Source organism: Galendromus occidentalis, unplaced genomic scaffold, assembly GCF_000255335.2.
Source record: "Galendromus occidentalis unplaced genomic scaffold, Mocc_1.1 scf7180000077366, whole genome shotgun sequence".
NCBI lineage: Eukaryota > Metazoa > Arthropoda > Arachnida > Mesostigmata > Phytoseiidae > Galendromus > Galendromus occidentalis.
Window position 1 is genome coordinate 127,519 of NW_003805354.1, and position 21,460 is coordinate 148,978.

The 21,460-nt window shown below is 51.6% G+C and overlaps 5 protein-coding genes across 5 annotated transcripts; 3 read left to right on the forward strand and 2 right to left on the reverse strand.

Annotated features, from left to right (window-relative positions):
- Positions 1-94: 94 nt before the first annotated feature.
- On the reverse strand, positions 95-8,836 carry LOC100898464 (uncharacterized). The gene is made up of 23 exons (XM_029111166.1): positions 8,809-8,836; positions 8,542-8,730; positions 8,249-8,437; positions 7,533-7,662; positions 7,340-7,445; positions 6,949-7,213; positions 6,488-6,823; positions 6,229-6,399; positions 6,038-6,117; positions 5,755-5,962; positions 4,113-4,186; positions 3,873-4,000; positions 3,598-3,764; positions 3,239-3,507; positions 2,838-3,059; positions 2,507-2,738; positions 1,945-2,406; positions 1,563-1,846; positions 1,311-1,466; positions 1,069-1,217; positions 806-963; positions 461-648; positions 95-304 (listed from the first exon to the last, which is right to left on the reverse strand). The coding sequence occupies exons 2-23, from the start codon at positions 8,612-8,614 to the stop codon at positions 95-97; spliced, it is 4,257 nt and encodes a 1,418-aa protein (XP_028966999.1). The 5' UTR covers positions 8,615-8,730; positions 8,809-8,836.
- LOC100907984 (pyrimidine-specific ribonucleoside hydrolase RihA) lies at positions 4,435-5,472 on the reverse strand. The gene has a single exon (XM_003742294.2). The coding sequence runs from the start codon at positions 5,470-5,472 to the stop codon at positions 4,522-4,524; it is 951 nt and encodes a 316-aa protein (XP_003742342.2). The 3' UTR covers positions 4,435-4,521.
- Positions 8,837-9,337: 501 nt separating the features above from the next.
- Positions 9,338-10,893, forward strand: LOC100898746 (calumenin-A-like). The gene is made up of 6 exons (XM_003742312.1): positions 9,338-9,342; positions 9,424-9,622; positions 9,879-10,058; positions 10,185-10,393; positions 10,472-10,613; positions 10,705-10,893. The coding sequence occupies exons 1-6, from the start codon at positions 9,338-9,340 to the stop codon at positions 10,891-10,893; spliced, it is 924 nt and encodes a 307-aa protein (XP_003742360.1).
- Positions 10,894-11,364: 471 nt separating this feature from the next.
- Positions 11,365-12,864, forward strand: Yeti (yeti). The gene is made up of 2 exons (XM_003742295.2): positions 11,365-11,483; positions 11,879-12,864. The coding sequence occupies exon 2, from the start codon at positions 11,945-11,947 to the stop codon at positions 12,713-12,715; it is 771 nt and encodes a 256-aa protein (XP_003742343.1). The 5' UTR covers positions 11,365-11,483; positions 11,879-11,944; the 3' UTR covers positions 12,716-12,864.
- Positions 12,865-13,129: 265 nt separating this feature from the next.
- On the forward strand, positions 13,130-17,578 carry LOC100908267 (uncharacterized). Its single transcript, XM_003742296.3, has 6 exons — positions 13,130-13,262; positions 13,350-13,501; positions 13,584-13,715; positions 13,815-14,004; positions 16,634-16,760; positions 17,306-17,578. Exons 1-6 carry the CDS (start codon positions 13,130-13,132, stop codon positions 17,409-17,411), a joined length of 840 nt encoding a protein of 279 aa, XP_003742344.2. The 3' UTR covers positions 17,412-17,578.
- Positions 17,579-21,460: the final 3,882 nt, after the last annotated feature.

A 21,460-nucleotide genomic window follows, 5' to 3' on the forward strand; every position in this document is an offset into this window, starting at 1 on the left:
GAGTTGAGCGTTCATGCTCCCTCGGTTGAGATCTCCCTCAAGTGACTTCTCTCGAGTTCCTTCATCCGAACTTCGAGATGTGTCGCACGAGCGCTCAGAATGTAGGAGCGACCGCGTTGGCTTTATGCTTGCCATTTTGACGCGCGATTTTCATAGCGGCCTCTTGGGCTTGCTTTTTGTGCATCATGAACATCATGACGGCGGCTACGATGAACACCGACATCATACAGGCGACCACAATGCCGGCGATGGCCGCCGTCGACAAACCTTCCTTCTCGTTGAAGACTATATAGGATCCGGAACCCTGAAATAATTCCATGATTCGAACAAACCTATATGGATCGATGTCCATGGGCCTCTGTACCGAAATCGAAAACGCTGAGAATTGAAACATTCTTTCAAAGACCACCAAAACTAATATTCTCCGCTGCCCGAAACCTTTGATGACACTCCAACGTACCTCTGTAGCGCACTGAATCACATTACCGGCAGTGCCGAGGAGTTTGACTTGATCTGAGTCCCATTCCTCGTTGCGCTCGTGCCACTTATAACACGATGAGATGTAGCCAGCCGTTTTGGTGAAATTACCCGTTTGACGGAAATGAATCAAAATCGAGTCTTTCAGACCCGAGACCTTGTGTTCCTCGCCTGAAACGCAATCGATAGTGTCATGCATGTATGTACGAATTACCTCCGTCATCCAACTCTCCAGGAAAAAGAGCTAGCTTATATTCGCGATCCAGGATCGGACGAAAGGAAGTCTATCGAGGCAGGAACAAAGGATTGCGAGTCGTAGCAGAGGTACCTGTGTCGGGCTTTCGGAACGTTATCGTGGCCACGGGAGAGATCATGGTGCCTCGCGTGTTGTCCGAGAAAGGATTGTAGGGATAAACGCTGACAACAACAACAACTGCATTACACATCTTCTTCTCCGATCCACTCGCACAGTTCCAATAATTGAATCTGCGGTGGATAAGCCAGAGTTATTCCTTCATTAACCTGCTCCGTGGCACAGGAAGCGGTATGACCGCAATGACATTTCGCGGTCGAATTTCGTGTTCAGCTTACAGTCCGTTGATATTCTTCTTGAAATGAATTATAGCATCGGGAACCCCTTGTCTCGTGGAATTGACGGGAGCTGTCCCCGCGAAAACGATCGGCTCTCTCGTGGTGAATCGGTGTTGGATGACCGTCGTGATATCAGAGACAATCCTGACCTGGTGAAATTGATGCAAGGGAACCATTCAGCTGGAGAAGATATCAGAGAAATTCCCCCCTTCTCGAACTAAGAAGAGATCCGGGAAACCCACCGTTTGACCCTTCGGGAGCCGCGAGGCGATAACGGTCTCGATAATTTTTTGTGCGTACTCCACGTTTCTTTTGATCTGCGGATCAGTCTTGTGCTTCTGACCGCAGAAGCGCACTGCCTTGTAAGCTTCTTCCATCGCAGTCAGCGTGACTTCGATCTGAAATACGGGAGACCGATGAGCGGCGTTTGAGTCCTCTCCGGCTGTGTCTGCTGATTAGACGCGAGATACGGAGGAGCGTTTCGTGCTGCGCACCTTATTGTACAGAACTTGATCGGTTATTGCACCAGTGGCTTCAATCGCTCCGGCTTTGTGATCCACGGTCCCTCCTCGCATCACGAGTTTCATGCACTCGTACATGAGGTTGATCTCCCCGGGCGAGAGGTCCTTCTTGCTGGTGCTCACGAAGACGGATGTCAATAGTTGATCGTTCGTCTCGAAGAATTCTTTTTTCTCTTCGGGAGTGAGCGCGGACTCGTTCAACTCTCCGCGACCCAAGCTGACCGAAACGAGGATTGCCGCAGCTTCCAAATGTCGTTCTGCCAGAGGATGAAAGGCTTGAAATGTCCTCGCGAATCCCTCTCATTGAAAATTGGGTAGATATGATTCGAGACACATATACCAGGGAAAAACACACCCGCAGAAATCAATCGTCCAATGTGAGACGTCATCTCCTGACGACTATAAGTTTCGTTGAAAGTCTCGATGGTCGGAATAGACTTATTGTAGAAGTACGAGCATTGCTCAAAACGGTCGCACACCGAGACAGCCAACGTGGTTCCATTATCGATGGGCAGGGGAACGTAAAACGGGATCAATGGGGAGTGTTGTACGGTCGAAACCGGGATCCAGGTGTTGTTCTCCCTCTCCACGAGCAGTTGGTATGTGAGCGGGTGGATTCCTAAGGGTATCGAGCAGCCCGATACGAGAACTTCCGTGCGGTTGTAGACCTCGAGGATTTCTTCAAATGACGGTATTGTCAGGCGGCAGAGCGCGACGCCGGGTTTCGCGAAAAGATTAATCTTCATTTGCGTGCAATGTTGTTTGCCCTCGCAGACTCGCATGCCGACCTTGTATCGGCCGTGGGCGACCAAGGACCCTGAAAATTCAATGATTCCAATGATAAGATCAAAAGCTACTGGGAGTGATTAACCACACGATTTCAGACTCGATTAGGCAATTATCATGATGGACGGCACCTTCAGGAAGCGACAGGAACGAGTCCCCTTCGTGGCTGGAGCGTGACCCGATGGCTCCGTGATTTGTCGGGAAACCGTCAACGTCCCAATGGGTTTGCACTCTGTTCTGATGCACGAAACGGAATTTTACGTGCAGTACCACCGGTTGCCCGGCGGGTACAATAAACGATTCGGATGCTTCATCGAAATCGTAGATTGCGCTGTCGCGTACGCGGATCTCATGAAGCCAGACCTGGAAGTTGACGTCATGGATATGAGCTAGTGTAGCCGATAAAAAGTCGTAATCGACCCTGGAGCCGACTGAAATTAGGTTCCTCTTGATGACAATTACCATAGGAGCGGTATAGGCGAGCGTGTTGACAATAACGGAGGCTGTCGACGGTTCAGTAGCGCTCCCATTGTTCGCTCGGTACAGGGTGACCGAAAAGTTCAGAGTCTTCTGCGGCTGAATACTCTCAGTGCTGATGTTCAGTACTGGACCGTTGAATTCGACGGGATTTACGAGTAGAGATCGATTGGCTCGTAATCCGAAATCGTAGCACGGCTGTAGCTTCTGGAAATAACGAAAATGAAAGAGTGAGAATTCGAGGTTCGGAACCGCACCCATCAACGCCGCTGATGAGCGAGGGCGCAAGCTGAGAGTGGGGGACGGGGTCGTCTGGGACGACATTTGCTCCCCTATGCGCTCCGGCACTCATTTTCGAGACGAACAGATTCGAATCAGGGACTCACCTCGTCGATGCACCTCCAGAGATATGTGACCGGAATGGATGAATGAAGGGATGGGGTAGCATCCAGGATTAACGAGTAGTGATTAATCGAAGTCCCGTCGCCGACCTCCCGCACGGGTGTACCTCTCAGAATGGCTTTTAATTTCGTCGGCGCTACCGCAAGAGTCACGCTAGATTCCGAATAGTGATCAATGAGATGTACAGCCTCGGCGCCGTTGTTTCGAATCTCGTACATGTACGCTCGGATTGTGAAGGTCACGTTGGCGTTCGCTGCGAGCGAGAAATTATATTTTCAATTTTCGAATCGTTTCCTTCGGAACAATTGATCTCTCAGCTGGCCATCTCTCCCAGAGCTCTCACGTGGTAAGGTGAATGGCTGAACGCGGTAAACGGTGCCGCTGTCCAAGCTGCATGGATCGAGCTTGACATCGGGCCGATCCACACGCCAACTGTACTTGATCTCGTGGAATGTGTCGTTCGGACAGCGCTCGGGATCGGGGATGATTGTCTCCACATAGATGACGATGCTGCAGTGGGAGGTGCAAAAGATTCATCGGTTTGATTGTCGGATACGGACCACTCTGCGTCTCAACAACCCAAGCAATGCAATCTATGAATAGTTGGGGCTCACTTACTCGGATTGCGAGACAGTCACCGGTTCCAGCTGCAACATTGTTGTGCTATATAGGAGAACCATCGGCCCGGGATTCTCATGGCGAATCAATTGGTGAACAGCCTCGCCCGCGGTCTTGCCTTGGCCAACCTGATCATTCATGAGAATTTCAGTTGACGTTTCGGAGATGTCCCTTCGAGGGAGACGATTGCGTATAGTGTGACCTTCAATGAGATATCTTCGGGGAGGAAGGAAGACAAACCTTCAGCGTGAATGTGTACTCGATGTCAAAGTCGAATAGTTCCGACTGGAGACTCAGAGTAGAGGATGTTGTCTCTGATTGAAAGATTCCGGAATTAGATTCAGACTGCAGACTGATTTCTTCAGAGACTCTGTCGGGGCCAGCAGCTACACAGGACTATGAGCATCAGAAATCACAGCATGGATGGACTCATTGCGGGCGGAGCACCTGAAGCTCCTGCAGCGTCAGGGACGATGCTGATTCCTCACGGGCGTTTCACTCGAAGGTCGTAACTCGCGAGGACTTTGACCAAGAAAATACAGCCTCCTCTACTTCATTAAAAATCATTTATTTCGGCGAGGATCTCCACGAACACAAGAGAGAACAACTGGCGAAACGAGCGGACCGATTTTCGGTCTCTCTATTTTCTTCAGGGATCGCCGACCATCGATCGCAAGGTTTCTTCGACAATGCGCGGGTCGAATTCCAAGGCTACCGCTGTCGATTTCGTGACTGCCGGCAGCATATCATTGTACCATGCTTGAACAACTTGTCCGCTCGTATGTTCGCCGCGTAGCTCCACTGCGAGCCTCCGGCTGATTTTCTTCGTCACGGAGTCTGGGCGGATGGCCGCCAGCACGGCAAGGAAGTCTCCCAGTTCGTATCCGTCGTGCCCCACGTTCTCGTCACGGTAGTACTTCTCCGTGAACGCACAGATCGCCTTCAAGAACTTCGATTTCGGAGTCGTCCCGTTGATCATTCTCTCGTATAAATTCCAAGGAATCCAGTTTTTTGTGATGGTCTCCCAAGGAACGAGCAGCACGGGGCACTTCGACTGTTGAACGAGAACGTGCGCCGCCTCGGGATCAGATGCGAAATTGAATTCCGCTCCCGGAGTCACATTTCCTTTGCCCTCGATGTTTCCACCCATGCAGATGATTTCTTTGAAGTACGTTGTTACCCGAGGATCTATGTGATGAGCGACCGCGAGGTTCGTGCACGGTCCCAGCATCACAAGGACAATTTCACCGACTCGGTCTTTGCTGGTCTTGATCAATGCCTCGGCGGCGTGGATTCCAGGCTGGGCTTCGGGACCCTTTTCGAACTCCGAAGGACATTCCCCGAGCCCATCTGTTCCATGATAGTTATTCGCGAAAACGTTCTCTCGAGCGAGAGGACCTTCACAGCCGGCGTAAAACGGTACTCCTTCACGCCCACACGTTTTGAGAACTTTGGAAACATTCACCAGAACGTCCCGAAGAGAGGCATTGCCGGAAACACATGTGATTGCCACAACGTTCGCGTTCCCTGAGCTCAACGCGGCAATCAGTGCTATCGCATCATCCACTCCACAATCGGTATCGATGATCAAATTCTTCATTCTCTAAAAGCGGACACCAACTTCGTACAAACGTTTTTCGAACGAACGCTTGGAGGCGTCCGACCGGTCGACTCGTCGACTCGTCGATCCTTGAAACATATTCGAAGTCGGTATCTTATCCGCGCATCACGAATGGTCCACCGAGCCTCTTCTCGGAAAGCTGTTCGAAGCGTTCGAGAACGAGGGTACTCCGGAGGGTCTCCGGCAAATATCCTATTCAAGAGCTCAGCTCATCCACCGTATCGAGCGATACCGATTGAATTGAACTCTCCATGGACTCACTCTTTAGCACCGCTCCCAGAGGATCTTTGTCGTTGATTTTCAGGGAATCGTTTCTCGTCGCCGACCATTGGAAGGCCTCGGGGACCCCGTTCGCCCAGGAATAATGGGCGAAGAGTTCGAAATCCCCGCAATACGGTATCACGTCCGGTCCGGTAATGGCGACGTAAATCGGAGAGTCTTTCACTTCGGTGGCCTTTGCTTCAGTTTTCTGGAATTGAGTTAGCTTTTCGTTGGAAGGAAGCTCCGAAACAGATTGGAAATCCAACTCACGTCCACCACATACCAAGTCATCTCCGATGTCTTGAACGACCTTTTGGCCGTCTTCCGTGAAATTGCTCGACTGTAGAATTAATCGAACGGAGTCTGCAAACAGAGATGGATCAGCCTTCGGGAATACGAGGCCAGAGCCGGGTTTCACCTCATCGCTCTTGGCGAATGGATGTCTGAATCAAAGCCTCAAGGGACGAACTTTACTCTTTTCTCTCTTGGGTAGGAATACGACCAATTGATGCTTAGTCGCCCATCGGCATCTGAGGTAATCCGATCCGCCCAAGGCTTTTAGGGTCTCTGCTGTTAATATATCCTCGCAGCTCGCGAGAGGCGCGATGTTCACTTCTCGGTCGAAGATCACTATGGCGGCGCTCCCTGTAATCCGAGACGATTCGACCTCGTTTGCTACTCAAATAGAATTCCTTGTGGATTTTCACCTACTTCATGAATATCAGGCGCCTACCGTCTGAGTGCATGTACGACTGCTTTATCAGCGGGCGGGTCGCGTAGAATGAGAAAGTGAAATTAGTGCTCATCGGGTTGAGACCGTCCAGCGATGGAAAGACGATGTAGTTTTCGCTCTGACTAGGGAGAGGAATGTCGCATTCGTTGAGGAGATGAGCGCTTCCAGACGGATACACGACGACTTTCTGCTTCGGGTTGTCTGCGCTCATGATCCGACAATAGAGGGGATACTTTGGCACGTTTCCGCCAGAGAATCTCAGTCGAATGCTGGACGCATCCTTGTTCTCGATTCTGCGGTAAGGAGCGCTGGTAGGCTCCATTTTGGCATAACCAACTGAAATTCAATCGAGGATTGAGCTCTCGAAAATTGCTGGTGCTTCCCCCTTCCCCCCGAGGGGAAGACCCCGACAGAGAGAACAAGCGGCCTTCCGCTCAACGCATTAGAGTCCGACCACTCACTGCTCGAGTCGAATACATGTAGGGTGAGGTTACGGTGTTCCTCTTTTCCGAGCCGAGAGAGTCGTGGATTGACGAAGTATTCGCCCTCAGGGAGACCCTTGACTTTGCACATGAAAGACACTTTCCCATTCACAGGAGTCAGGTGACCGTTGCCTACTCCTGGGGACGGTGAGCCGACGACGTGAGCGTCTGGATCGCTCGCGTTACGGAACACGCACACCATTTCCGACGGGGCTTCTCCACTGAAAGCCCCGTACATAGTCATCTGGAAACGTGAAGGCGAATGGGCATAGATTCGAGCATGCCCGGAGTCGATGGATTCTCGCAGAGAGGACAGAGATCGTTAATGGAGCTTTCCAGCGAATAAGACCTCTCAGGAGAAAATACTCACTTCGAGCGCTTTGTCCGCCGGTGCGGCGATCGGCTTGATTTCGGTGACTTTGAGGCAAGATCCAGCTTTCCCTCCACAGACTCCGCATATATCTTTGAGCAGTCCGCTGGAATGTTTGAAGATGAGCCAATCTAGTCGAGCCCTAACCCGATGGTTGGAGCTTCTAATTAGTTTATCATCTTCCGTTGCCTACTTTTCACATTCGCAGACGCTCTTCGCGCTCTTGCAGTTTCCACAACCATCAACGAAATCGCTGCGTTTATTCGGTGAGCTCCCGCCAATACATTGACCACATTTTTGCTCGGCCATTTTCGCCTTTTCAGCTGTAAAGCATCGTTCGAGATTTCAGTTAGAAATTTCCCTCCTTTATCTTTATTATTCACTGATCACGGCTCCAGCGAGCGGCGTGCGGCACGGACCCTGAACACCCAACCGCTATTACGTCCTTCGTCATCGCAGAATGCGTAAGGTTCCAGGGAGTGACACTCATCACTCGGGATTACTGATCACAGCTTCGTGATTGTATCGAAGACATGAATCATGTCCGAATACCCAATTCATCACAGGACAGCGAACGCAGGGAGCCGTCACGCTCATTGTAAGCGTGGCTTCGGTCGAGGCCGACAACACTTCAGTTCGTAGAACTGAGCATCAAGCGAAGCAAGGTTACAACTCTCAGAGTTCGTTCGTGTCAAGGTCACGGACTGTCACGGACCAAACTACCCGTGACGAAGTCCTGTGAGAGCAGTATTTTACGTGTCGCAACTGTCGCTGGTCATGAGGTTTGGAATTCAGAATTCGCCAAGCCAGCCCCTCTTATCCCTCTGCTGTCCGCCGGGGTAAAATTCATGGATCTCTGCTCCGAATGAAACTTAGAATGGCGTTGTTTCGCCGGTCAGAGGCACTTACACGGCAGGTAGCACGTAGCTGTACAATCTTTGAAGGCGGAATCCTTGCTACTTCCCCCCGCTTTGAGACAGACCCCGCATGAATCGTTCACGAATTGAGGAGGTGGAGCCTTCGGTCCGAGCTCCAGACAGCCTCCCGTACAATCTCTGGAAGCGACTTGTGATTCAATGGTACGAACCGCATCCTTCTCTGTAAACAGAACGAAGAAGACTTGATAGCTTCGAATACCGACAGCTCCGCAAATGACGTTTGGGTCGCGGATCCCCTCGCGGAGAGCTGTTTTACGAATTTACCGATGCATTCGGAAGAACATGGATCTAGGTAGGCGGATCCTCCACAGACGCCCATGCAATCAAGGGACGCCATCCCGCCGCAAAGGCCTTTGCAATCCTTGCCGAAATCGTCTTCGAGTCCTGTGTTGCCACCGGTGCAGAAGCCGCATTTGTTCACTTTGGCTCCGAAGAATCCAATCTGATCGCAGTCTGCAATGCGAGCGCGCCTCTATGGAATCACTCTGAGCGTCATCGATCGTACGGCTAAGAGAAGAAATCAAAACTTACCGATTGAAGTGGCTAGATACTCTTGACATCTCTGAGGTTGAGCTCTTTGAGCGCTCAGGAGGATCGTCGTCGCGATGAGCGCACAATTCAGGCTGTCCAGATTGAATATCCGGACGCTCGACCCTCCTACGGCCTTCATCTCATCGATGAGGAGTCCGCGAGCATTCTTCTCGGTGCGCCTGGGAACGAAGAAATTCCATCTGACCCTACACGAATCCTCAATATCGCGTATCGAGATAATAGGGTTTAGGTTCGCTCTGAAAGCTTGAACAAGCCTTGGAATTTTCTCCTTGCGACATCGGCGTATCGCGTAGCCATGACGCATCCGTACTTCGGAACAATTGTCAGACTACTAATTCCTGGGAGCTCGGATCCCGAGCGATGATTTCTTTTCTCGACAGAGACAAGCATTTGATGTTTCGCTCCCAAGCAAAGACGGAAAGGGAGGCAAGCGCTTCCACATGGTAGAGTCCGTGCCGACCGACATCTTTCCGGAACTCACTGGCATTCGCGGGTACCGTTCTCAACCATGCGGTAAGCTCTTATCTTAACTATGACCGTGATGTCGGGGATCGACTCCTGAGATAGAAGCTCAGAGCTCTTGTATTGAATCAGTTTTCAGCTCGTTCTTTCATTTGCGGCCTCCGCGACTTTCACCGCAGCCCTCCCTAAACATTTCGGTCCGGGAACTCCCCTGTCGGATTCGGAGACTCCGAATCACATTCTGAAAGCCGAAGAAGTCAAGGCATTCGCCACCATAAGCCCGGAGGAGAGCAAAAACCGTCTGGCGGCCATATTCGACAAGATCGATAAGGTGACCTTCCCGTATCTTTCCATCATACCTCGACTGTCCGCCGATCTCTCTGATCGGGCAATGGGCCATATGAGGTCGAGTTTTCTCATCGGGATGATGGCCCGACTCAGACTTCTCTGGTTCGAGTCCAGTGTAGGAGCTCATGAGACCCTCGGAAACTCCTTACGGAACGCCGTTCGGGCTGGAGCTCCAAAGATCACTGACAGTGAGAGCCGACTGTGGGTAACTCCGAGTAAAGCGACGATTTCTAACTTAGGATGAGAATGGACTCCTAACTCAAGACGAATTATCGGAATGGATTTACTATATCGCTCGGAAGAAGCTCGAGGAGGGAACTCAAGAACAGTGGAGAAAACACAATCCACACCTGAAGACCCGACTGACCTGGAGAGAGTATAGGAAATCAATGTACGGTCTGCCTCTTTCCTGGGACGAGGTATTCAATTCTGGACTCAATCCATATCTACTCAAACTTTATATGACTCTTGATGACTGGATTCGAACCTATGAAGATTGGCCTTTCTCCTGCATATCTTGATGCGAAATGGCTCTCGTTCATCAGGACAGACATGAAAAAGACAGATCTGAAGGACAGAAAACGGACAAAATGATCCAGATGGACTTGCGGAGATGGAAGGCGGCCGACAGAGACAACGATGAACAACTCGATATCGAAGAGTTCGAGGCGTTCGTTTATCCTGAGGAGAAGGAACACATGGCCAGAGTTGTAGCTCAGGAAACCCTCGAAGCTCTGGACACGAATAATGACAAGTGAGCAAAGCCTCAAATTAAGGTGGATATCGATAGGGAAACGCAATAAGTGCAGGTGTTACCCCTTTCTCTCCCCAGCTTCGTTGATCTTCACGAATATCTCGAAGACATTTTCCCCGACCTCCAAGAGGGACCTTGGCCAACATACGTCCAAGAAGAAGCCGAGCTCTTCAGGGACCGTCGCGACAAAAACTCAGACGGTCGTTTGGATCTAGAAGAGGTCGGAACGTTGTCTGTATTTCCGAAACGACGGTGATCATGCTTGTGGGAATGGCTCCGAAAATTTTTTCAATACTTTGACCCTGCCGCAGATGATCTCTTACACCCACCGGTCTGAGGACGATCACCCGGAAGCCGAAGCTCTGCATCTGGTTCACTCAGCGGACGAGGACAATGACACTCTGCTATCGAAAACGGAGGTCTTGAATCATTACGATCTCTTCGTTGGTGGGCAGGTGACCAATTACGGCGAGGCTCTCTGGAACCACGACGAGTTTTGATCTCACTCAGTGCTGTAACGAGGGCTGAAGACGACCTTTCCCTTCCCGATCACATGGGGTAGGAACATTCCCCGTCGATCACGAATAAATCTTTAGGGAAAGATTCCACAGTCGTTTTCCTTTCGGGAGGCCGATGCGTTCCAAGTTCAAGGCTACATAGAACTAAAAAGCTTTCGCCCTTCAGAATAGAAGATATGGGGACATAAGGAGACACCCCATAATATGGAGACAGCAATGTGGAAAAAGCGCTTTGTTTCGTTGCGGCGAGTTTCTTGCTGGATTACTCGTTTCAACGTGACTCCCGCTGTTTCGAATGAGGGCGCCCTTTCATCGACTCCCTCTCTACGCTCGCGGCGCGCGGGCGGTAGAGTAGGGAGCGCGCGCTAGCAGACGAACAGCGCGATTGGGCGCGAGAGTGTAAACACAACACACAAGCGCTCTTCTCTCGACTCACACTCATAGATACCAACTACTGGCTATCCGACGACGGGTGTGCATGCGGTGAAGTGATACACGCCGCGAAAAGCACAGCAATCGGCACAATTCATTGTTAGTGATTCGAAGAGCTTCGTTCTTCTGTTGTTGAAACGGTAAGACTTCTCCGTCTTCTTAAATAAGGTGAATCGATCCGACGCGAGATAGAGTGATGATCCACAATGTGTCAAGATATATCAGTCATTTATAATCGATCTGGGCTACGATGGAAGCCGTGCCACTGGACTTGCAATGTTTGGCTTGTCTCGGGAATAGAGAAGCGGAGATGGCTGGAGAATTTAGTTTCTGAACGGAGTCGCTCGACGTATCATCGAAGATCCACCTTTCGGTACGCAACCGAGTAGCCCTTCATTTCGACGGGCTTGATTCTCCGGCGTATTACAATCCTCGTCTGCTGAAGCCTTGAGTGGGATCCGAACGACGAGAGGGAGAGACACTGAATCCTCTGCTTACCTATTTCCACTACAAGGAAAAACTGAATGCCTTACAGACACCGACCAACTCCAGCGTTCCCTCACGCCGCAGCTGAGTGAGATCTTCCCTCGCTACGAACACAATGGAACAATTGGCCGGTGACTTGCTCAACGATTCAGATTCGGACGACCAGGATTATGTGCCCCCGGAAGGTGAAGTTGAGGAAGTTCCAGAGGAGATAAACTCGGATGCTGAAGAGAACTCGGACGATGGCGAGGAACAGAAGAAAAGAACAGATGCTCTATGGGCGGATTTCATGGCCGACGTGGAACCTATTCCCAAGAAGCCCAAACTGCAAGCCGAGACCCAAGCCGAGTCGACGAAGGAAGCATATTCGAATTCCAAGACGGAGCAAACTGACCAGCCCTCATCGAGTGGCAGCGCAGGAGCTGAGGTGCCCGCGAGAGAATCTGCAAATACTTCCGATGCAGACACTCAAGGCACCTCCTCGGGCAAAGTGAAGATCACGCAGGTATTCGACTTTGCCGGAGAAAAAATCGAGGTCGAGAAAGAGGTTGAAGCTGGCTCGAAAGAAGCGAAGAAATTGCTCGCAGATCAAGAAAAGCAAAAACAGGCGTCTGAACAGAAGACCGTTCTCGTCCGACCTAAAGTCGGAGGGGGTTTGAGCACTGTAGTCGGCTCCATTTTGAACAAGAAAAACAAAATGAGTGTCCTGGAGAAGTCAAAACTCGATTGGAACGGCTTCAAACGACAAGAAGGCATCGATGAAGAGCTTGCGACATTCAATCGAGGCAAGGGAGGATATCTGGAGAAAATGGCTTTCCTGGAACGAGCCGACTTGCGGCAGTTTGACTTGGAGAAAGCTATGCGGGAGAAAAAGAGGAATCGATGAGCATCTGGGGCGCGAATGAGCTCCCATTGATGCTTAATACAATAACAAGCGATAACACCTGTGACTTGTACATAAATGTGCTCAATAGAGATACTTTGACGCCGCCTTCATGGTTTTCGCCGATATACAAAGAATAAAAGCAATTATGGATTATTTCTGATGATGATTGTCTTTCCTCGACAACCAATGCGGGTCTCCGAATCCAATTTCGAAGCCCTCTTGAAGCTAAGCCAGACTTCCAAGCCTAGAGAGCTCCCCGGAACGATCATCATGGAGGTCGAAGAAGAGTCAGTTCCCTGAGGATAGGGCCTCAGAAGATTCAGGAGCTCCGTGAGCGAGTACATTTGTGTTTGGTGGGCCTCCCGAGGAGAATATCTGTGAGGGAGCGTTCTCCACAATTATTCAAGGGGTATGATGAGCTCAAAGATTCACACTCCTTTCCAGATCAGGGATTTCCAAGACCCGAGAATGTCCGGACAATATTTTCGCACGGGAGTTCCGGAGCACCTCGTCGAGGAGGAAGGCCCCTCGGCTAAAGACGATTATCGTTGAGTGAATTATCCGCAGTACTTCTCTTGGAACATTAATTAATTATCCGATAATCGGGAATGTCATCCAAAGCTTTCTCGAACAGACTGGACGAGGATCGATATCGAAAAGATGCTGCAGTTGTATTTGACCTTCTGGCCGCAAATGGGGTCACGGGGCAAATACGACACCCTCAAGGAGCTGTTCAGTGCCATTGCCGTAGAAATCAACCACAGTCTGACATCGAAACAGGTTCAGGTGAGCCCTAATATCGAACCACAGGAGTCGTGTGTGAGACTTTTGCGACCGAGTCTCGTCTGACGTTCATGACGTTCCGCAGGACAAATTCAATCGCTTGAAAAAAATGCACAAGAAAGTCAAGTATGAAGACAACAGTGGGGGCACCCGCAGCTTCGCATATGCAAAGTACTTCGATCAGCTAGAGACTATGGACGAGAATTTTCGCAAGGAGGTGGGTGAATTCAGCCCCGCGGGGATCTGCAGCCGCCATGCGGTCTACAGAGCACCGCTCGATTGGTGAATGTTAAATATGCGTGTATCGTCTCGTCAGATGTTGACTCCGTCAACAACCCGATCGAGAGCCGATCAGATGGAAGCAGCTCCGCCGTCGCTGGATGCGGAGCAGACCGCAGAAAGTGCCAATGCCTGGGGCGAGGCAGGAGTCTCGCCGGGCTCTGAATTTTATTTCATCGATTGCGCTCTATCCGCCTTGAGAACCAGGAAGCTGACTCCGGTCGAAGGTGAGTATTCCTCATCGAGCTATCCACGTCGGCGATCCGGGGCCCGCAACCGCTGGATCTATCATACTTTCTCGAACATCATTAAAAGCCTGCTGAATGGAAGACGCAAAACCCTTATCAGCAGTTGCAGACGGGCGGGCAGCCAGCCGCGAAGCTCGCGATAGGACGAGCTCGTGTCATTACTGTTCGGCTGTACTAATGAGATTCACTTGCGGCATAGTATCGCCGAGTCTGCGTCGTCGATCGCTTGGCATGTCGCTGAAGTGGTCAGACAGGGGTTCGCAACTGATGCTCGAAATGGCAAGCCTATCGATTGTATCGATCGTCTCAACGTTCGTCCTCCCCATGGCTCATGGACATGAGCCTCGACGACTGACAGCGCCTCCGAACCGTGCTGTTTTTACGTTACCGAACTCCTCGCTCGAGCACCGGCCCCCTCCGAGAGAGAAAGCCGATGGCTGAAGGGTCGGAGTCCGGGCCGATAATTTTCTGCGTGCAATTGAGCATCGACGAGTCGTTCGTTCCAGGGTAATACTGTCGGCGTATGGTTCATCGGGCGGCTACCATCCTTCGAGAGAAGAGGAAATTCCCGTCTCTATGGATCCGAAATTGAATTCAGACATCTCTGGAAACCTGAGATTTCTCCGATTGAGAGTGTCAGATATCACAGCGCTCCATTGAGAGTGCGGAATTCCCCCGCGTGTCATCCACATTTGAGCTGCTCTGCAAATGGACCACGGAACGTTCCTCGTAAGGAGAGGTCTCGATTTCTTCGATCGCTTCCGTTAGAGAATATCCTGTCGGTATCGTGAAAATCCTCCTGAGAGACGATCAGCGCTAAAACGGGGAATCGGATCGTCGTCCCATTTCGATCTCCGAAAAGGACTTCAAACTCGCCGACGTCTCACTGCGTCGCTACGTCTATTCTATGAAGCGAAGGCCGAGCATCCGAGAAACCAGCGTACCGTGCGGCATCGTACGCGCAAGCAAGGGTACCTTTAGAAGCCACCCAGGGTTCCCCCTCCTCCGCCTTTGACCGCGGCAATCGCCACGCTCGATTGAGAGCGCGTTGTTTCGGCCTAATATTGGGAGGAATTTTGGAGGCTCGAATTGTGCCCACCGACTCCTCGGTCGATCAAGACGAATCTTGTTCTCGCAGACGATCGCCCCCGATACCGTCGTTGTTGTCGGTCTCGCGAAATCTGAATGGGTGAGCGCCCTTCACCCCTGGTCGATCGCGGTAGCATCCGAGCATTGTTGGTACCGATAAATCGAAGGGACGGCCTTCACGCTGCCTGGCTCATCTCGGATTGAATGGTCTCTCTCGAAGCTTTTGTCAAGATGGCAACGAGAAGATGTTTCAATCGTCGTTTCTCGATTTATTCCTGGTGGGAATTCCGTCGACTTCCTGTTTCACGAGTCAAGTGGACGAGGAGGAAATGAGAAAACGCGGATCTCGAGAGGTAGGCTCTCGAGTCGCTGAGCATGTCGAGCGCCGGCGCCGTCATGATGACCCTCAGAGGCTTCCGTGCGACTCAATCGAACTCCGGAGCGGTAGTCAACCATATCTCTGATGCGTTCAACGAAACTTCCACTCCGTCGGATCGGAAGGTAGTCATCACAATATCCCAAGGTGGATGATTTACCGAGAGGGAGGTCGAACAGAGATCGAATGGATTTCGAGGAACACCTCGGGCCTTGTTGAGCGGAGCATGCCGCTTGGACGAGTCCATTGAAGTACTTCGTCCGATCTCCCTCGGGGTCTCTTCTGATTACTTCTCCTCCTATTCGAGAATATCCTCCGGTCGTTTCCTCAGTATATTCCTATTCTCCTGGAGTACCTTCCTGCTCCCTGATCCTGTTTGCAAGGACAATTTATTCAGCTCATCGATGACATTGTTCTCCCCCGGTCGTTCGGGAGCCATGGAAATTCGACGACTTCCATTGAAAATTCCATGCAGGATATACTTGTCGGTCTTGATCGGGAGCGATGCGGCTCTCGCGAAACATCTCGCTGGAAGCGAAACCGTCGTGGTGGGCTCAGCAATGAAACTATCGGTCACCCCGGCCGACGTAGGTGGCGGAAATTGGAATCTGTTCGTCGTGCAAGCTGTCCGTGACATTTCGGACGTGACTTTCCCGTTGACTCAACCGCTGGCGAGGGGATCACGCTTGTTGGTCTCCAAGGTTCTGCTTCCGATGCCAACATTCTAATGGACTCTATTGAGCGCGTTCCCAATTGAATCGGTGTCAATTGTGACTCGCACGAGCTCTGTTTCTGTGCCCCCTTGCTCCACATACGCGGGTCTATTATCGATCAAGATTATTGATGAATCAGTTCCCGATGTCTGGGAAGCCACTGGAGGCGGCCACGGAAGCGGACCAAGCTCGACGCAGAACGATGTCTGGGCTCACCGTCAAATGAAGGTGCCTGGACTTTTGACTCGGCTATTCGAAGGCTAGCGGAAATCCTACGATCGCAGGCTGCGCGGGCGAAAACAGGGCGCCTCCATGGGTATAGATCTCGGCTCGAACGCGCAGAAAACTATTAAACGGGACGACTATCAATTAAGCGAGATTGAGCCGTGTCGGACGGGCGAGATTAAGTTTTTTTACTGACGTTCTCCAGGAATTGTTCTCACCATGAAGCAGAACGGAGTTGCTGCCAAACGCATGCTGAAAGCCTATCAATCTCGGACGGAGCTTCTCCGCGACGAAGCAGAGAAGGACCGAAAGCAGAAGGAGGAACACTTCAAGTAAGCGATGGTTTAGGGGCTTTCTATCGCTAACAGGAACCGGTCGTCGTGATTTCGCCCGCCCATCCCGATACAACCGCGCAAATCGTTCTGATCCTCGTCCCGATTCTCGCAGCGAATTGCATGATAATGATTTTCTCCGCGCAAGCGACGGCGCATCGACATCATTGGAAATTCATAGTTCCTCATCATCGTTTGTTCCGGATAACGAGTGTATTTCGTCTGAATCGATTCGTATTCAGCCGAACGATCCGAATTCGATTCGCTGTTTAGTCTTACTTAGGCTGGCGCTCATGAACGAGAGAATCGAATTACGTACGCCGAATGCTTCCCGGAGGAGTGGATGAGACCTCGTTCGAAGTAGTTTTCCCTGGGAGTTCTCGAGCGCCACAAGGAGCAGCTGCGGCGAGAGGCTCCCTCAGGGAGATCTCCCAGCTGTTACCTTGAGGGGAACTGTACTTCTTGAGATCGACCCTCCTCCCCTTCTCTGAGAGCAACGATGGATTTTGGGGTCGGAGAAAGTTAGACTTCTCGTGCAATTTCAGGAAATGGGTGGAATTGAAAGAGAAAGAACTCTCCATCAAACAGCGGAGACTCGCCATCGAAGAAGAGAAAATTTCGATTGAACGCTCGAAACAGTTTCGGTGTTAGCGAACCAGTGGCTGACTACACGCGTTCGACGTCAACCTCACAACGTGATATCGGTCTGGTTCTGTCATACGGAAGATCCCAGGGGGAAACGGCAGCCAGAGACATTAGACCCAAAGCGTACAAATGGATCGCATCCTCGAATCGATACGGGTTGTATAAATTCATCCAATGAATGAATAAAGATCTCAGAACATTCGCAGATGTTTCAATTTTGAGAAGAGCGACGGAGCTCATTTTGGGCCGTCGACGAGGAGCAAATCGTTCCGCTCGATCATCACTTATCCCAAGGAAGGCAGCAGTGCTCGGAGCCGCATCGTCGCCGATGTGTTTACGACCTCTGAGTGAGCATCCCGAACTCGGAGACGGAGAATCAGGTCGAGTTCTCAGCGTAATCTCGAGGGCTTCGACGACTGCGAAGGGCGGACTTTTGTTTTGTGTACTTTCTTTCCGCAGAAGAGGGAACTCTACGACACTGTAGCTAACGCAGACGTGATCGTCGGTGGAGCAGGTCCTTCCATCGCCCAGATGCTCAGACCATGATTCCACAGTACACTTGCGTCGGCACTCGGGACTCGACCAACAACCAACAGCGGAGAGTTCTTCTGGTTAGAGCTCTCGAGGCAGAGGAAATTATTTCTTCGCCCGCTCCAGAGTGTGGAGTAATAAGAGCTCGTCCCCCCTCAAAACCTCGAAAGTGCGGTAAGGATTCCAGGAGCAATATAACCGACATCCGAGTCGGTGTAACTCCAGCGCGAGCTAAAGTGAATCCGAACGTGACGCGAAGGTCAGAAGATAATGCGATTACCCCTCTCCCGAGGAATCTATAGAGACTTATGCTGTGAAATTAGCTCTCACTCAGAACTCTAATTTTCTGCATGGGAAGGACTCAATTGGCTGCGGCGAATATCCGGGTAGTGCTCTGTCGGGGTGGGTCGGTGCTCGGAGCGAAACAATCGGATTGCTCCGCGGCCACTTTCGCGTCACAATACAATTACCTCTCTGGATACTTAGTTATCTCCGGGCGATACGAGTCCTCCAGACGCTGCTGAGCGGAGCCGGAGTTCGCATCGTACGGGTTGTATGGTCGGAGACTGAACCCACTCGCTCAGTGCGAGCGCGACCACCTCCACAACAGACGTCTTCAAAGTTTCTCTGCTTTTCTCTCCCTCCTCGCTTCTCTTGAACTTTGCGTCAAAAGTTCCCAAATCTGAAGGTTACCGAGCGCCTAGGGATTTCAAGCGCAGAAGGCTGAAATGGCTGCCTCAGCCCGGCGAGTTCCCCGGCTCTTTAAGTCTCTAGAATTCCACCGCGGTGTGAATGTGCAAATATGTGGAGAGGAATACCATATAGCGGATTGATTATTATCGAGAGCTAACGAGTTTAATCCTCGTTGAGTCCTGAGCGGAACCGGTAATGCGACGAGGTAAGCATGCGCGGCAGTGGCTTACGAAGCCCATCCAGATCCGGCCAGTTCCAAGCCCCGATCTCCTGTTTTGGCGTGAGACTCGTTCCATCTGCCGTTGCGGAATAACCATCTTCATCCTTCAACCGAGTTGAACAAAGTCTCGCTTCGACTGAACGGGATCCCTCGCGAATGCTGACGCGAGTTCCCCGTAGCCCCTTCTGTGACGCCGATTCGGCGCATCGTTCTCGCTCGCTCACGGGAACGTTCGCGTGCTCAACAAGCCCGCGATCTGGACGCCGACGAGGAGCGGAAATCCCGCTCTCGAACTTCCTCTTTGAACGTTGAAGAATTCTCCTGCTCCCGAAAGGATCCTAATGACGGGAACTCCGCTCATATTGTCGGTCGAGTTTTCCGGCAGTTCTCTCCGCGAATCCATGATGCTATCCCGATCCGTGCTCGTATAATCCAGCTAGTAAGCGTGCACTGATCAGCTCTCTCGGGAGTCGGATGTTTGTCCCTTTCGTTGGGAACGGTTAATTTCGAGGTAGCACGGTTGTTGGTGTCTCTTGGCGCGTTCCACAAGAATCCGCGCGGGACGCCTCAAGCGGGTAAGTGTTCGCAAGCCCTAAAGCCGATTAGACTCTGCCAGTCAGTCAGCGACAACGGCGGTCTCCACAGGAGGGAATCTCCCTGGCGCGAGCTCTAAGCGTGAACGGCGGAAATAGGACGTATTCACCGAGAAGATTGGCTCGCAGTCAGACGACTGAGCGAGTCGGAGCCGAATAGTCCGCATATTCCGTCGGAATTCCTCGCCCGGGGAGTGTCAAGGCGAGACGAGGAGCGCTTTCCCGTCAAGCTCTCCTCTCGGAACTTGATACTCGACCCGGGTTGATTGTAGCGTAGATGCGTAGCTGGGCCGACGGTAGTTCCCGGCTGCTCCAATGAATGAGTTGTTCGTCTGACAAACAGAACTCTAATCATCAAGGATAGATTCCGCCATGACGAGACGGTTTCCGGATACTTTGTGTCGCGCCTGCTCAGAATGCATGAAGTTACGGGACTGTGCAGAAAATCCAAAAATGTTAATGAAGCTGCGCCGCGAAATTTCAGTCCGGAGCTGATGAGTTATGAGCATGTTGAGCCGCAGAGAGGTCCGAGAAAGTTCCGCGAGTCACCACTTCGGGCCGCACTGCGACGACGACGACGGTGATGATGATGATGACAAGCCGGGCGTAAGCCGAGATTTCCGGCAGTCGTAAAAACTCTAACCTTCACGTAAGCGAATTAATATTCTGCGCAGAACCGAGACCACATGATACCATTGGCATTGAGGACTCGTTGGTTTTCCGTCCGTCGTCTCTTCGGGGATCCAATCGCGCAGGTATCCTATAGTAATTCGAGCTTGTAAGAGTATCCCGTTCGGTCCCCGTAGCTCCACATGGACGCGGTATTTATATCGGAAAAAAAAACGCATTGTATACGTCAGATGCTCTACGTCGTCATCACGCTCCGTGGGCCCTTCGTTGGAACTGACGCATCGCGGCGGACGACGAGTTTGCCCATGACCACGGCCACCGTCGTTCATTGACAGTAAGACCGCGCACGCAGCCGAATCGCCGTGAAAGCCGGCCAACCGATCCAGTACGTTTTAGAGTAAATTATTCATCGGGCTCAGAGTGGAAATTCTGGCCGTGGACGGCGGAGTCAGCAAGCGAAACGGCCTCTGCGGACCCCCTGAGGGCGCTCTCGGACATGCGGGAGGAAGTCTGGTGCCCCCACCCCCTTGTTCAACCGACCCTTGCCAGCCTTCAGCGACTTGCTAGGCTTGCCGAAACCGTGTGAGATTGGGGTGTGTAGTACAACGCCGCGAGTACTCAAGCCTAAACGGTCCCTATGGGCCTGCCTGGATCCTGAGCGCGTGCAGAAGCGAGCTATGGAAGTCTCAGTCCGATTCCTCAAGCGCTTCGTTCCCTGTTCCCGATATCCGAATGCCCGGCACGCTTAGCGCTGCGCACTCCTGCTACACGGCACGTCCGTCAGACTTTCGGTCGGAAGGGATAGCGGGGCGTCCGGAGAAGACGTCAGTTTCGGAGCTCCAAGATCTTTTTTTGCATTACCGTCGATCCCCTCCAAACTAGCATACACGAGCTCGTAGTCCAACGGGTTCAGGCCTTGGGCCGAGGAGGTAAGAGAAATCAATGTATCCGATCGATACGGAACGTTAGATATGCTCAAACAGGGGATACTTCTTGTATGGCGCGCCGTCGTCGTCTCGATAACTCTTCCCCCCGAGAATCTCGCACTCCTGAACTTGATTCACTATTGGCCGTTAGATTGTCGCTGGTTTGAATGATATCTGGAGATTCAGAATCGTCAAGACGATTTATACAGCAGCTCATTCCTCCGATCCGATTTGAAACGAGTGCAGCCGGTGATCCTACTAGCGATCTTTCGGACTTTCTAATGTTTGATTGTGTTTGATCGAGGAAGTTCCGATCCTTTCCAGCTCCCAAGAGGGGCCTAACACCTGTGATTGGGGGAAAGTAGCTATTCATCTTCGGCGGGAATACGATGGCTCTTCTATCGGGAGTGTTTCCATAAGAAAAGCCGCCTCCTCCCCCAACGCCATTGTGCCCTGCAGGGG

Coding starts and splice junctions, on each gene's coding strand:
- Yeti (XM_003742295.2), top strand. CDS start 11,945: ATGGAACAATTGGCCGGTGACTTGCTCAACGATTCAGATTCGGACGAC.
- LOC100898746 (XM_003742312.1), top strand. Junction 10,059..10,184: donor TGCCTCTTTCCTGGGACGAG/GTATTCAATTCT, acceptor CTCGTTCATCAG/GACAGACATGAAAAAGACAG. Junction 10,614..10,704: donor GTCGTTTGGATCTAGAAGAG/GTCGGAACGTTG, acceptor ACCCTGCCGCAG/ATGATCTCTTACACCCACCG.
- LOC100908267 (XM_003742296.3), top strand. CDS start 13,130: ATGAGCTCAAAGATTCACACTCCTTTCCAGATCAGGGATTTCCAAGAC. Junction 13,502..13,583: donor TGACATCGAAACAGGTTCAG/GTGAGCCCTAAT, acceptor GACGTTCCGCAG/GACAAATTCAATCGCTTGAA. Junction 13,716..13,814: donor ACGAGAATTTTCGCAAGGAG/GTGGGTGAATTC, acceptor TCGTCTCGTCAG/ATGTTGACTCCGTCAACAAC.
- LOC100907984 (XM_003742294.2), bottom strand. CDS start 5,472: ATGAAGAATTTGATCATCGATACCGATTGTGGAGTGGATGATGCGATA.
- LOC100898464 (XM_029111166.1), bottom strand. CDS start 8,614: ATGGCGTCCCTTGATTGCATGGGCGTCTGTGGAGGATCCGCCTACCTA. Junction 6,824..6,948: donor ACATGTATTCGACTCGAGCA/GTGAGTGGTCGG, acceptor ATTGAATTTCAG/TTGGTTATGCCAAAATGGAG. Junction 3,508..3,597: donor TCAGCCATTCACCTTACCAC/GTGAGAGCTCTG, acceptor TCTCGCTCGCAG/CGAACGCCAACGTGACCTTC.